The sequence below is a fragment of the Paroedura picta genome, chromosome 3, assembly GCF_049243985.1.
Source record: "Paroedura picta isolate Pp20150507F chromosome 3, Ppicta_v3.0, whole genome shotgun sequence".
NCBI classification, from domain to species: Eukaryota; Metazoa; Chordata; class Lepidosauria; order Squamata; family Gekkonidae; genus Paroedura; species Paroedura picta.
In genome coordinates, this window is record NC_135371.1 from 119,103,280 (window position 1) to 119,117,398 (window position 14,119).

The 14,119-nt window shown below is 46.6% G+C and overlaps 1 protein-coding gene across 1 annotated transcript; it reads right to left on the minus strand.

Moving 5' to 3' along the window:
* Positions 1-4,556: 4,556 nt before the first annotated feature.
* On the minus strand, positions 4,557-13,362 carry EPHX3 (epoxide hydrolase 3). The gene is made up of 8 exons (XM_077327411.1): positions 12,831-13,362; positions 11,763-12,024; positions 11,459-11,544; positions 10,464-10,639; positions 10,089-10,217; positions 9,532-9,635; positions 7,325-7,473; positions 4,557-6,816 (listed from the first exon to the last, which is right to left on the minus strand). The coding sequence occupies exons 2-8, from the start codon at positions 12,003-12,005 to the stop codon at positions 6,597-6,599; spliced, it is 1,107 nt and encodes a 368-aa protein (XP_077183526.1). The 5' UTR covers positions 12,006-12,024; positions 12,831-13,362; the 3' UTR covers positions 4,557-6,596.
* Positions 13,363-14,119: the final 757 nt, after the last annotated feature.

Here is a 14,119-nt window from a genome sequence, read left to right on the forward strand (position 1 = left end):
CTAGATGTTAATCCAGTCCCCTCCTGAAGCTGACTATAATTGTAGCTGCCTCCACTTCCTGTAGCAGTGAATTTCACTTGTTAACTACTCTTTGGGTCAAGAAATACTTCCATTTATCTATTCTAAGCATCTGCTCAGTAATTTCATATAGTGCCCACAAATAGGCATGGGTGATTTAGTTTGGATAAGCTGAAAGATATCCAAATCAGTGCTGATTTGTGTACTTTTTGGCTTATCTCAGCTAGATCACCCATGCCTTGCATTTAAATGGTCTGAATCAGTGGTGGCCTGTTTAAATGCATCCCCCCCACCTGCACTTTCTCAGACAGCACCTGAGAGAAGCAGTTTCAAGGGAAGCAGTGCCTGCCAAACAGCTGATAATGACAAGCATGCCACTCCCTTTAAAAGGGAGTGTGTGGCATGCCCGTCATTATCACTTGTTAGGCACTGTGTTCATTCCCTTTAAATGTTCCTCCTTTAGCTTCACAAAGCTGCCTGCAAATGTAGGAGGGGAGCATGTAACTTTAAAGACTCCCCAACATTTGCAAGCAGCCTTTCCTGCAAAAGTGAGGGGGGAGTATTTAAAGGGAGCAGACAATAGCTGGTAATGACAGGCCAAAGATAGAGAAGTTCTATACAGTCAGCAAAAACAAGACCAGGAGCTGATTGTGGTTCAGATCATCAGCTTCTTGTTGCAAAATTTAGGCTTAAATTGAAGAAAGTAGGGAAAAGCACTAGGCCACTCAGGTATGAACTAAATCATATCCCTGACGAATAAACAGTAGAGGTGACAAATAGATTTAAGGAATTAGATCTGATAAACAGAGTGCCTGAAGAACTATGGACGGAGGTTTGCAACATTGTACAAGAGGTAGCAACTAAAACCATCCCAAAGAAAAAGAAATGCAAGAAATCAAAATGGCTGTCTGAGGAAGCTTTACAAATAGCTAAGGAGAGAAGGGAAGTGAAAGACAAGGGAGAAAGAGAAAGATACACCCAATTGAATGCAGAATTTCAGAGAAAAGCTAAAAGAGATAAGAATGCCTTCTTAAATTAACAGTGCAAACAAATAGAAGAAAACAATAGAATGGGGAGGACCAGAGATCTTTTCAAGAAAATTGGAGATATGAAGAGAACATTTCATGCAAAGATGGATATGATAAAGGACTAAAATGGTAGGGACCTCACAGAAGCAGAAGAAATTATACAGAGGAACTATACAAGAGTGAGCTTAACATCCCTGATAACCACGATGGGGTAGTTACTGACCTGGAGCCAGACATCCTGGAATGTGAAGTCAAATGGGCCTTAGGAAGCCTGAGCAACAATAACGCTAGTGGTGGTGACAGCATTCCAGTTGAACTATTCAAAATCTGAAAAGACGATGCAGTAAAAGTGCTACACTCAATATGGCAGCAAATTTGGAAAACTCAACAATGGCCACAGGATTGGAAAAGGTCAGTTTACATTCCAGTCCCAAAGAAGGGCAATGCCAAAGAATGTTCAAACTACCGCACCATTGCACTCATTTCTCATGCTAGCAAAGTTATGCTCAAAATCCTACAAGCTAGACTCCAGCAATATGTGGACCAAGAACTTCCAGAAGTACAGGCAGGATTTTGAAGAGGCAGAGAAACTAGAGATCAAATTGCCAATTAACCTTTCTTCATAGAATGCCTTTAATCATTTAAGTTGCGCTTTGCTGCATGTTTTCCAATGCTTTTTTGAAGTGTGGTGCCCACAACTGTATACAATATTCCAAATGTGGCCACTGGAGGCAGAGAGAGGTAGTCAAAATCCCATTCCAAAGTTCAGATACCAGTTAAAACACACTCACAGCTTCCTGTCCAAAAGGGAAATTCAAAAACAGAGTTCTAGAGCATAGGCCAGAGTCAGGGTCAGAGTCCAGGATGTCAGTCAGGAATACAAGCTGTAAGGTGAGGAACTAACAGTCACATTGCTCCCACGCAGTCACTCCCTTGTTTGCTGCTTTTATGATGATGATGATATCCGTTCAGTCGTGACCAACCCTCGGCGATTCTATAGGAAAGTCTTTGCCATGCGCCCGTCTCTGACTACTTCTTTTAGCTGGTTCATGGTCATCCCTGTATCAGCTTTCATTGTGTCAAGCCAGCGGATCCTTTGGCAACCACGTTTCCTTTTGCCGCTGACCATGCCGAGCATTAATGATTTTTCCAGCGCGTTTGATCACATGATGTGTCCAAAGTGAGCCTTAGCCACAATATCTTCCCTTCTAATGACATAGTTGGTTTGCTCCTCTCTAAAACTATCTTGTTGGTAACTTTGGCTGTCCATGGTATTTGCAGCATTCGTCTCCATCACCATAATTCGAAAGCATCTATTCTCCTCCTGTCCTCCTTCAGGGTCCAGCTTTTGTATCCATAGGTTGTTATGGAGAAGACAATGGCATTGACTAGCCAGCACTTTGTATTAAGGCTGATATCCTTACTCTTCCATATTCGATTTATGCCCAACATTACATTCTGGCCCAGTGCTATACATATATAGCAAAGGTAAAGGTATTCCCTGTGCAAGCACCGGGTCATGTCTGACCCTTGGGGTGACGCCCTGTAGCGTTTTCATGGCAGACTCAATACTTTTGCCAGTGCCTTCCCCAGTCATGACCGTTTACCCTCCAGCAAGCTGGGTACTCATTTTACCGACCTCGGAAGGATGGAAGGCTGAGTCAACCTTGAGCCGGCTGGTGGGATTGAATTCCCAACCTCATGGGCAAACAGCATGTTGCTGCCTTACCACTCTGCGCCACAAGAGGCTCTTGCTATACGTATATACATCCAGCTAAACACCTGCCAGCCACTTCAGCCCTACTTCTGCAAGCACCCATTCTCATGGCTAATGTGAAGTCTGTACTGTGCTGCCAATCTGGCCCTGCGCTTCCCTCCATGCTATTCTTCTTTCTATGCTGCTCCTGAGGTTCTCGAGACAGGGGAGATGAACTGGCCAGCAGCTGGCTCTGTTGCCAACTCAGGGCTGAGGGGCCTCTGTACTGATACTTGGCTGTGTATCTATGTCTTGCTCCTCAGAGACTGCCTCCTCCTGCAGTGTTTCTGTTGCGGGCTGTGAGTTTGGGTCAGACCTGCTGGCTGCCTCTTCTTCAGAGGACGATTCCCACCCTGCTGACAAGGAAGCAATTGCGAGCCGCGCAGAGCGCTGCTCGCAGTTGCTCCCTTGATGGTGGCCTGACGCGGCGAGAGGCGCAAAGCGCCTCTCTCCGCATCAGGCCGCCCACAAAGGGAACCCCCGGCAGCCGTGCTCCGCGCGACTGCCGGGGGCTCCCTGCTCTAGCGCCCGCTGTATTTAGGTTATACAGCGGGCTTGATTACTAGTATAAACATAATCATTACAATGTAAAACACAATGCACTTAAAACATGTCATTATTTGAAAAAGAATAAATTTGAAAATTATTTTACTAAAGAACTATGCATTTTAATGGCAGCAGCAACAAATTGGCAACCTGTATTGTTACATGAGCACTCTCATCACTTAACTTGGGGTACTTGTGAACTGCAAGCTAAATATAAGCAGTGTAATGTGGTAATAAAAAAGGTGAATGCAGTCTTGGGCTGTACCAACACAGGCATCACATCAAAATCACCAGATGTTATAGTCCTTTCTGGGCTGTCAAGGGACCCTGACTGAGAAAGCCTGTTCTACATGGATAACTCTCTGGCATTCTGCACATGTGCAGTTGTGTCCTCTCCTGCAACCATGCTCTATGCAGGCAGCAACTCACACAGGGAGGTAAGCATAGCCATTCTAACCACAGGTAGTACCATTCAATGGGGCAATGCCAAGACCTTTCCGCCAAAGGTCTGGTACAACGTATGGGAAACGGGTGCCCCAGCCTTATCAGACAAGGGGAATGTAGTCAGGAGGGCAGCAAGAAAGGAACACATAATTCCACCACAGAGGGCTGAATTGCATCACGGCTTAGAAGGGATGGATACTTTGAAGGTTGAAATGGACATACATGCATTTTGGCAACATTTGTTTACTGCAGCAGAGCAAGGGGCAAGTCAGTTCTCTATGGGTTCTTACAGCTCAAAGTAAGTATGGCAGTCCTCACCCAGGCCCCTGTTGAAAAGATCGCATTCTTGGAAGCCAGACTGGTCAAGAAATCTCGATCAAGGGCCCCCAGCTTTTTTAAAAAGTGGTCAAGGCCTGGTGGGGCTTTTGCCCAGCAAAATTTCTGACAGGCCACAGGAAACTTGATAGGCTGATTTTAAAGACTGGCGGCCACCACCGCACAAAGATCTCCACTTTGTGACACAAGGTAATGTGTCCCTGCTGATATCCAGCCCCCCCCCCTCCCCGCAGCCTGCTTTCTAGTGCTTCAAGTACTTTATGCTGTAATACTGGAGGTCTTCTTCCAAACAGTCATCATTACATCCTTCCACCTTCACAGAACTTTAGGGATGAGCAAGGCCAGTACTGAAAGTCATCCTTGTCACAAAGGTAGTCTAATAAACACACTGACAGGTTTTGTGTGCAAATGATACACATCACTCTGCCTGACAGAGCAGCCCCTTTATTTCTTCATCCAACCATACATATGACACACAGTCTTAAAGCAGTTACCAAATTCTTCTTTAATCACAGGAAACAGTTTTTTAATCTCCTCAATGCAACCTATTATCTTCCTGCAGCAATAGCTGTCACCACCATGTTCACAGTTACAATGCGTGACTCAATCAGACAATTTTTTCATGTTAGCAGGTGGCTTCCCCCCGAGGGAGGGATTAGTTCTACCTTCTCTGGTTAGTATAAGACAGTGGTTCTCAACCTGGGGGGTCGGGACGCCTTTGGAGGTCGAATGACCCTTTCACCAGGGTTGGGGAAGGGCAGCTTGGCTGGGAGGGGGGCGCCACCCACACAACACCCTTGCAGGGTAGATCGAAACAGAATGCTTGTCTGTCTGGAGCAGCAGAAAAGAGCAAGATTTCATGGTGGGATAAGAGGCAGAACTGAACTGAGAAACCCAGAGAAAAAGACAATGTATATGCAATCATGAACAATGGATCTTCATGCCATTGGTTAGTTTCGGTTTAATTTCTGTGAAGGAATGCTTGCATAATTTCATGGTTGGGGTCACCACAACATGAGGAACTGTATTAAAGGGTCACGGCATTAGGAAGGTTGAGAGTCACTAGTATAAGATACATATAGCATATAGCAAAGCTTGAATTCACAGAGGAAAAAAGCTACTGCTGTCCACACAATGCAAGACAAGAGCCTCTCCCCTTTTAGCTAGGGTTCTCCAACTCATAAGGTGCAGGGATTACAACTGAGCTCCATGCAACAGGTGGTTGGTTCTTTTTAAACACGTTCAGCACTGAACGGCACTGGAACAAGCAGTCATCCTTGTTAGGAGCAGCAACACCATCACAGGCAAACGGAGACTTGTTGTTTCTGCAAATATCTAACAAGATTAACCAAGGAGTGGTCTGGTGGCCACTTGTCACCAAGCACATCCTGGAAAAGGGAGGGGGGTGTCTAAATGCAACCGAAGGGATGGCCATGGTGAGACATTTTGCTGCAGCTACAGCTAGGCAACAGCACACCAGCCAATGTATGACACCCCTCCTTGTCTGGAGTTGGCTCCACTGGACTTCAATCCTTCTCCTTGGTGGTTCACCCTGGCACCATCAGCACAGAGGGAAGGAGAGAAACTGAAGGAAGCAGGAGGCACGCACTGATACCACCTTCATGGCTTGGACCTCTCAGGTCCTCGGCTAGGCCAAGCCATATGCATCAAAGAAGCCAGGGGCAGGGCTTACCAGTAGCGGCACCTCAGCCTGACAGAGGTGGACCATTCTCCCACTCCTGCGCCACTTGTGGGGAGGCAAGCAGGGGCTGCAATGACTTTTGGTAGTGACACATTTTCTCCATATGGAGCTCCTGCTAGTCTCTTCCAGCTTGAATGGGAAACACAGGCTGGGGCAGGGAAGAGGTTTCCAGGCTCTCATTTCCTTCTTCCCATGAAGTGTTGACATCAGGAAAGGGCAGCAGAACATCATCAGGTGCAAAGGCAAAAAGCGAAGCCACTCCAAGGGGAAAGAGGAATCCAGAGCTCCTTTAAGTGCAATCATCTCCTTGAAGCTGCTGCAGCGTATCTGCAACAACCCCCCACACCTGCCCCTAAAAACTCTAGAAAACAAACCCAGAAATGTGAATCTGAAGGGATGGAAGGGAAAAAATCTGAAGAAAAAATGTCAGTGTGAACTGATCACACTGATCACTCACATAATCACTGGACTTGCCCCCATCGTGACAGAAGCATGAAAGGGGGCTGCAATGTGGAAAATGCCTGTGCCAAGGCATACAGTACCAGAGAAATATGAAAGGAAGGTCTTCGTATTGCACAAGTATGAGAGGCTCACAGCACAGGGCTAGAGCATCTGTTGTGGCTCTGCCACCAGGTCACCCATAGCAGAAATCCTAAAGGAATTATCTTTAGTTCCATTGGATTCAGGCTCCAGTGTGGTGCAGAAACATTTCAAAGAACATGAGCAAAGAAGTAGGGATCTTTCTGTGTACCAAGCAGATAACTCATCATTCTCTCTCATGGAGGAAATCCCACATGTACTGATTGACTTTTTCAGGTTGATCCTCATTAACCCAGTGGCCAGCTTCAGGGATGTGATGCACCTGCTTCCTTTTCCGTGCGTACTGCTGGGCAAGTGAGAGAAGTCCTTTCTCCAAGAATACATCTTTGTCTCCCCAGATCAGCAGAGTGGGCACCAGTATATCCTTGCAATCTGTAGGATGCCAGCTACATGGACAGATACAAATAAACATAAATATTTATATGGGTCCTCAAAAGTCACCGGTTCACCACTTTCTTAACATATGCAAGCCAGGACTGACCCTATCAGTTCCCCATGGAGCTTCCAGACACAGGAAGAGCCTGTAGAAATCTGGCAGCAAGTTAGCATTTTTCTCCCCACTGTAGGTCACCTCCTGGAATGCAATGTCCTAGTCTAGCAGAAAATGCAATTTCTGAAGACCACAGAATTCCCTCATCGCTTTCATGCAGAAATACATGTTTAAAGAAGGAGAAACAGGAAGAAGAGTACTTTACTTTGGGATTATGTAGTCTAGTGGGATTTTGTTGTCCCTCCCCCCCAGCTTTGGGGTCATATTACTGCAACCAACTACTTTTTCCCACCCAAAGAAAAACCTTAAGTGTATTGTAACCCCAACCCTGCAGAGATAGCCAGCAAGCAGAGACGTGCTTCCTCTACATACAAACCAAACCAGAGAGGGCTGGGTTCTCTCACCTGGACTTGCCCCTGTAGTAATTAATGGGTGGAGTTAAACCTCCACGCTTCGAGAGCCCATAGATATATGCCTCCATCTCCTCCTCTGTCAGATGATGATCTGGATTCTGAATTCCTTCCCTCTTGCTAGTCATCATCTTCTTTAGAATCTGGGGTGTGAAAGGGGGGGTTGGATACACCACCAAAACACCCAGTTATTTTCATGAGTATTCTAGGCATCGAAGTATGCTAATAAGCACTCTCAATAAATGCACGTGCCTTTAAGGAGTTCTTTTCCACATTTACTGGGCATGTCCTATCCTAGCTTTCCTTGTTGATTCCTAATTACTGGTTAGTTAGATTGGCTGGATTTTTTTGTGAGGTGGGTGGAGAGTGGGCAGGGACGGTCGGGAGGAGGGGCCAGTGGGAAGGCGCTTTGCACGTTCCAATTGGGCCCTCACCAGCACAAGCCAGAGCTCTGCCCAGAAGCCATGCTGACCCGAGCACCGTGAGTACACGGCCATTCCGGCCGGTGGGCTTACCACTGGGGATGGCTTCCCCGCGGCTGCCCAGCACACCCGCAGCCTCGCTGGGCCATCGGGTGTGCTGGGCTGCCACAGAGGGGCCTTTCAAAGCCCGTTCTAATGAATGGGCTTTGAATCTGGTAAATACATATTTTGTGGGTCCACTGAAGCCAATAGCATTAAGAAACCGAGCTCATGCCTGAGTATTCAAAGACGGTTGTATTAATTCACTGGGACTTGATCTGAGCTAGCAGTGTCATCCGGGGCAGGGTTGCACACCTTTCTAAGACCACTGTCTTCTATGGGCTTGGGAGGCTACTTTTCTATTGGGGTGGCAAGCTGCAGTCTTTAACAATTCCTATGGAAAACAAAGCAGACTTCCTTTTGAAACTGAGACATACAAATCTTAATGCAGAAAGCACATGGCCAGAATGATAACTGAACCTAAAGATGATTGACTGATCAGAGGAAGGAAGGAAATCTTGGGAACATGCCTGCCAGCTATACAAGATTAAAGCAGAGCTTCTATTTCAGACAGTAAAAACCAGGTGTGGTCAGAGGCGTGAGATCAAGGATCGGGGCTCTTGAGCCAGCAGACCCAGCTTGATCTTGGAGCTGCACTGAATTTCCTTTTTGTTGCTAGTGGTTAACTTATTTGGGTAATTATGAGATTCAGATTTATTGGCAATTATGAGAGCAAGATGCTTTGAGTCTACAGTGGGAAGAAGAGTGAGCTATAAATATAAATATTGAAAGACATAAATTGGGGATCTAAACTAACATCAAGTCTTCCTCCATGAGATTAACAACAAAAGTGATAAGAAGCCACCCAATGACTCCAGAATTATTAACAGGTTTCAAATCCACCAGATGCTTGGGAAGACAACTCATGTCTGCATTTCTTGCTATTAAAACACTTTTAAAAGCCAGCAATGCATTAAGTTGACCGCACCTTGGCTGCCATGCCTACATCTCACCATCTGACTTAGAACTGATTTTTTTTAAGACAAATGTATTAAATCTTTCTTTATGGAACCAACCCTTGAAAAGAAGTGATAGGTAAAACTTATTTCCTATTCTGTCACTTTATTAAAATCCTTGTCAGAAACTGAATATTGGACTGCAAGGACCATGTTATTGATATCAACATCTCATAAGTGGTTTATCTTTGCACTGTAGTGTACTAGTAGACTCATACAGATTAAATTGTTAATATGGTATGCCTATAGTCATACATATAGAAAATAGGCTTCTATTGTCTTGCAAAGTAGTAAGTAGGTTTTTACCCACATTTTATTTAAAATGTTTGTATCCTCCCTACAAACTCAGGGTTCTCGAGGCAGCAGGTGTTGTCTGTATCCACCTATTTATTATGTCTAATGTGCACATTTCTTATATATTATGACATAATTCTGGCTCAGTTAAAATCAAATGTCTGTCCAAGGCATAATCCTATGGTGACAAACCAGCTTGGCAGAAAGGTTTAAGATGAACTCATAAAACATAGTTATGACTGGCAGCTCACAACTGTGAGCAGAAAAGGAATGATCACCAAATGCAGAAAGAAATATCTGATCTAAGGAATGATCACCAAATGCAGAAAGAAATATCTGATCTAAGCTGTCACTGAGGAAGGATCCATTCATCTGAGCTGGAATTCCTAGCACTGAGAATCCAAGGAAGCCAGGCCCAGGCCCCACTTACATGAAAATCATCAAAGGACCAGAGGACTTCTGGAATTTTGGGAAACTGAAACAGGAAAATGTAGTGGGACCGCAGCATCTGGCTGGGATGTTTTGCAAGATATTCTGCAAAGTTGAAGGATAAATGAACAAAGTGAAGTGGTGTTTATTGAGTGAATCTTGGTGCCACCTATACACCCATGCAGTAGAGCCAGGGGTAGCCAAATTCTGGCCCTCCATGGCCAATTGGCAGGAGCTCATGTTAATTATAGTCCATGGGCATCTGGAGAGCCACAGTTTGGCCATCCCTGCCTGAGGAGACCAATGCCAAGGCACTGCTCATCTGGAAGGCACAGAGCACTAGAACAGACCCTCCCCTTTTCTCCAAGGAGGGGGGTCAATACTGCAACTGCAATGGCCCAGCTGTCTAGGGGGCCAAGATATTGTTGCGGCTATAAATTGTAGAGCAGGAGACCCCCAGCTGAGCAAAGCTCCTCTCTCCCTGGCCCAGAATAGGGGTTTCCCACAGCTGCAAGCAATACGTGTGAACCTCTAACCTCACAACAGCACTGGCCTCACCTGACAAGACGTGAAACTGAACACCATTCAGGACAATCAGCTTCTCCACCATACTGGGGAAATGGGCAGCAAACTCCCAAGCAATGACTGCACCCCAGTCGTGCCCTACCAAGATACACTTACGAAATGCTAAAGAACAAAAACAAGAGAGATGCAAGGGAATAAACAGCAGACAAGTATTTGCATGTTGGATGCTACAGACTTGTTAAGCCCATTCCCAACCCTCATATTCACTGCTGTCCTGGGAAAAGCCAATTAGGCTATATGCAGGCCCCCTGAAAGGGTGTCCTCCCATCCCCAGCAGCCAAGCTCCACTGTGACCACCACGATCAGGGCTGACCACAACCTCCTGCCGACACCCCATTTCCCACTCACCATTCTTCTCATTCGTGCTTAGTGCTTCGATGATCCCTTGTACATCCTCCAATAACAGATCTCTTTTATAGTTCTCAGAACCAGCCGGTGCCTCAGACAATCCATAGCCTCGCATATCGACTGCTACCACCTTGAATGTCTGCCTAAATTCCTTCAGCTGATGGCGCCAGGCAAACCTGTTGCGATACATCTAAGTCTTAAAAGGATGATCTTCCCCACCTCCTAAGACACATCACTCATCATTACTTATTTGTCTCACTTTCCCTCCCATGCAATATCAAGAGTCCTTCGTAAGTACTGCCTTTAGCTTAACCTGTTCTCTTTCATATTGGCCTGTTATTTTTTACCCTGCAGCTCTAATTGCCAGTACTTATCTTGCATTCTGTTTAGTATGGGCAATATTAAAAACATTTCACATTTCAATTATACAAAAATGAATATGTGTGAATCATTCACTGTGGGGCACAAAGACTGTAAGCTTTGAGCAACATCACCACATGTAGAATGCTTCTTTAGGGAATTTTTTGCCCAGAATTTTTGTCCTTTCAATTTCTAGCAGTATGTACACACGCATAAAGGTAAGGATATCCCCTATGCAAGTACCAGGTCATGTCTGACCCTTGGGGTGACGCCATCTAGTGTTTTCATGGCAGACTCAATACCGGGTGGTTTGCCAGTGCCTTCCCCAGTCATTACCGTTTACCCCCCAGCAAGCTGGGTACTCATTTTACCGACCTCGGAAGGATGGAAAGCTGAGTCAACCTTGACCCAGCTGCTGGGATTGAACTCCCAGCCTTATGGGCAGAGCTTTCAGACTGCATGTCTGCTGCCTTACTACTCTGCACCACAAGAGGCTATAATGAGGTATACACACGCATACCCCATTGTCAAATGCCATTCTATATAACAGAACTGCAGTCTATCACTGAAAATGAAAATGAACAGGATTACTAATAGGAAGACAAATAATCTATACTCACCAGCACAATACTTACCAATTCTGAGGAAATCCATGCAAGAAAAGCATCAACTGTGCCCCTTCCTGGCCGGCTACAACATAGTGGATCTTCACTCCTGAGTTCTTCAGCCCACAAGGGACAAAGAAACAGGGCAGTTATGGGCAGGCACCACAAGTTACCCCTCTCATCCTTCCAAATGAACCAACAGCGTGTACTTCCCTTACCCACAACTAATTCACACACCCACCCCTAGAATCTTGCCCTAATCTCTTATCTCAGTGGCTGCCCTTGAAGCCCCTGCCACTCTGTAGAATTATCCCTTAATTTTCCATGTACTCACCTTAAGGATCAAATATCGGTGCTCCCCACAAGATATATTGTGTAGGCAGTCTGGTGGCACATTATGCCTCTGTTTCCCGAAGAACACACGGGGCCCCTTCTTCAGTACCAAATACAGCACCCACAAAGAGTAATAGACTGCAGCAAGGCAACCAACACTATACACACTCAGCAAGTAAAGGACTGTGGAGACTTTAAGAGTCAGGCGAGTGGGGATCAGCAAAAAGCGATAGAGGTGCACCATCTTCTCCCACCATCCAAGACTGCAAGGAAAGGATTCTCCTTTTAGGCATTTTGGACCGGGCAAAACCAGGCCTTCCCCAAATCCACCCACATACACACTTCACCCAGCTATCACTTCAGAAGCTCTCTGACAAAAGTGTGAAGTACACAGAGCAAAAGGCAGAAATCCGCATCCAAGGTGTAAAGAACAGAAATCCAAGGTTCTGCCACTAGAGCAGAAAAATGGAAAAGCTTTCACTGGATGTCACAGCAGGCCCCTGTTTTTGTGGATCAGGAGAGAATGTTGCACAAAGGCCACAGAAATCAAAAGGGGGGGGGGGAGTAACATCTACCAGAGCAGAGGAGTAACATCAAATGAATGGAAGAATTCTCTTCTCAGTGAGCAACCTGACAGAAATTGGGAGCCAAGCAAAGATGCTAACCTCCAGGTGAAACCTCCTCTCTAGACTACAGGGATCAGTTCCCCTGAAAGAAATGCTTGCTTCGGAGGAGTGGTCTCTGTGGCCTTGTACCCCACTGATGCCCCTGTGATCGCCCACTGCCAAATCCCCAGGAGTTTCCCAGCCTGGATCTACATCCCGAGATGAAAGGGCAAAAGCTCCCACATTCTCTCTTGTCCCTCTGGGGGGAAGCGTCCCGAACTTTGCAAGACTAGACCTAGGAAGCGGGGTGGGGGGAGCTCTCTAAAAAGCTCCCGCAGCCCGACTCCACCGGCAGCGTAAAGGAGCGAAGTGAGGCTCGCGTACTTTGCAAGAGACGGAGAAGTCAAGCGAGGCCACCTGCAGGCATCCTCCGAAGCGCTCCCGGCTTCCAGCCCGCCTCTTACCTTAGCGGCTCCTGCGAATTCGATGCAAGCCGATCCGTTTCTGCCTTAATTTCTCCTCCTTTGAAGTCCCCTCCCTCTGCGGCCCCGCCCACCAGATGCGCGCGACGCCCACGGATAGCGGCGGGGAGGCAAAAGCAGAGGGGCCGGCGGGGCGCTCAGCTCCCTTCCCCCGCGCCCAGTTTCGGACACAGCCGGACGCCAGTCGGTGACGTGGTCAGGACCCGCGTGGAGCCGGGCACAGGCGAGGAGGACGAGGCGCGCACCCCGCCCCCGCCTGGCCAAGGGAAGCCGGACCCGGACCCACCGCTTCCGCCTGGGGTGAACTTCGCCCCGCCGCCAGAGAGCTGCTGCTGGGGTCAGACCTGGGACAGGCCGGAACGGGCATTGAGCGAGCAATCGCACCGCCCACAAACAGCGGGAACGCATTTCAGACACGAGAAGCGAAAAGGCGGAACTCTCGCGCTTTTAAAAACCCTGTTCGGGCCAGAATCCCTGGGCAACGGGCATTGCGCAGACCGTTCTACCGCCCAAAACAGCGGGATGGCATGACAAATGCTCCGGAACGGTATTTTAGAAGAGCAAACACGCTCTTATGAACCTTTTCCAGGTCAAAATGATGCCGGAAAGTTGTTAGGGAGGCAGTTCTTTTCTTAAGGGGGACAGTTTAACATCGAGGGCCCATTATGTGTCTGCACAAAACTGTTGTATGTGTACTTCTAAATAACTGTCAAGAGTAATAGCATGCAAATATGTTCCAGGTTAATTACAAAGATGCTTACATGTAGAACATATTAAGTAACAGATGGTGCTATTCTTATCCTGTTCAAGAAGACATGGTATCAAAGGCAAGATGCAGGCTATTATAATGCAACTAGGAAAATAGCCCGTTGCATCCAGGAATGCAACAGGAGTTCGCCAGGAGTTTCCCAACCTGGACCTGGCAGACCCTAACCCCCACCCCCAGCTGGTGGTCAGCCCTAACCAGAAGAATTCAAAGTCAGGACTAAATATGTTTCTTCCTCAAAACTGTGTCCATCAAGTGATCTCTAGATAAAGGACACAGTCTGGGAAATTGAAATCCATCTGAAAATGTGACATTTTCATATGTAAATGTATCAACCCTTGAAATTTGATTCATTATTCAGTGTAGCACACCCAGACAGTCCTGATAATTCCATGGCACCTTGGCATACTTGAACTAGTCTTTAAGAGATTTTTCGTAGCAGCCAGAATAACTGTTTCTGCATACATTTATGGCATCTGTAATATATAGGATTATATAGACAGAA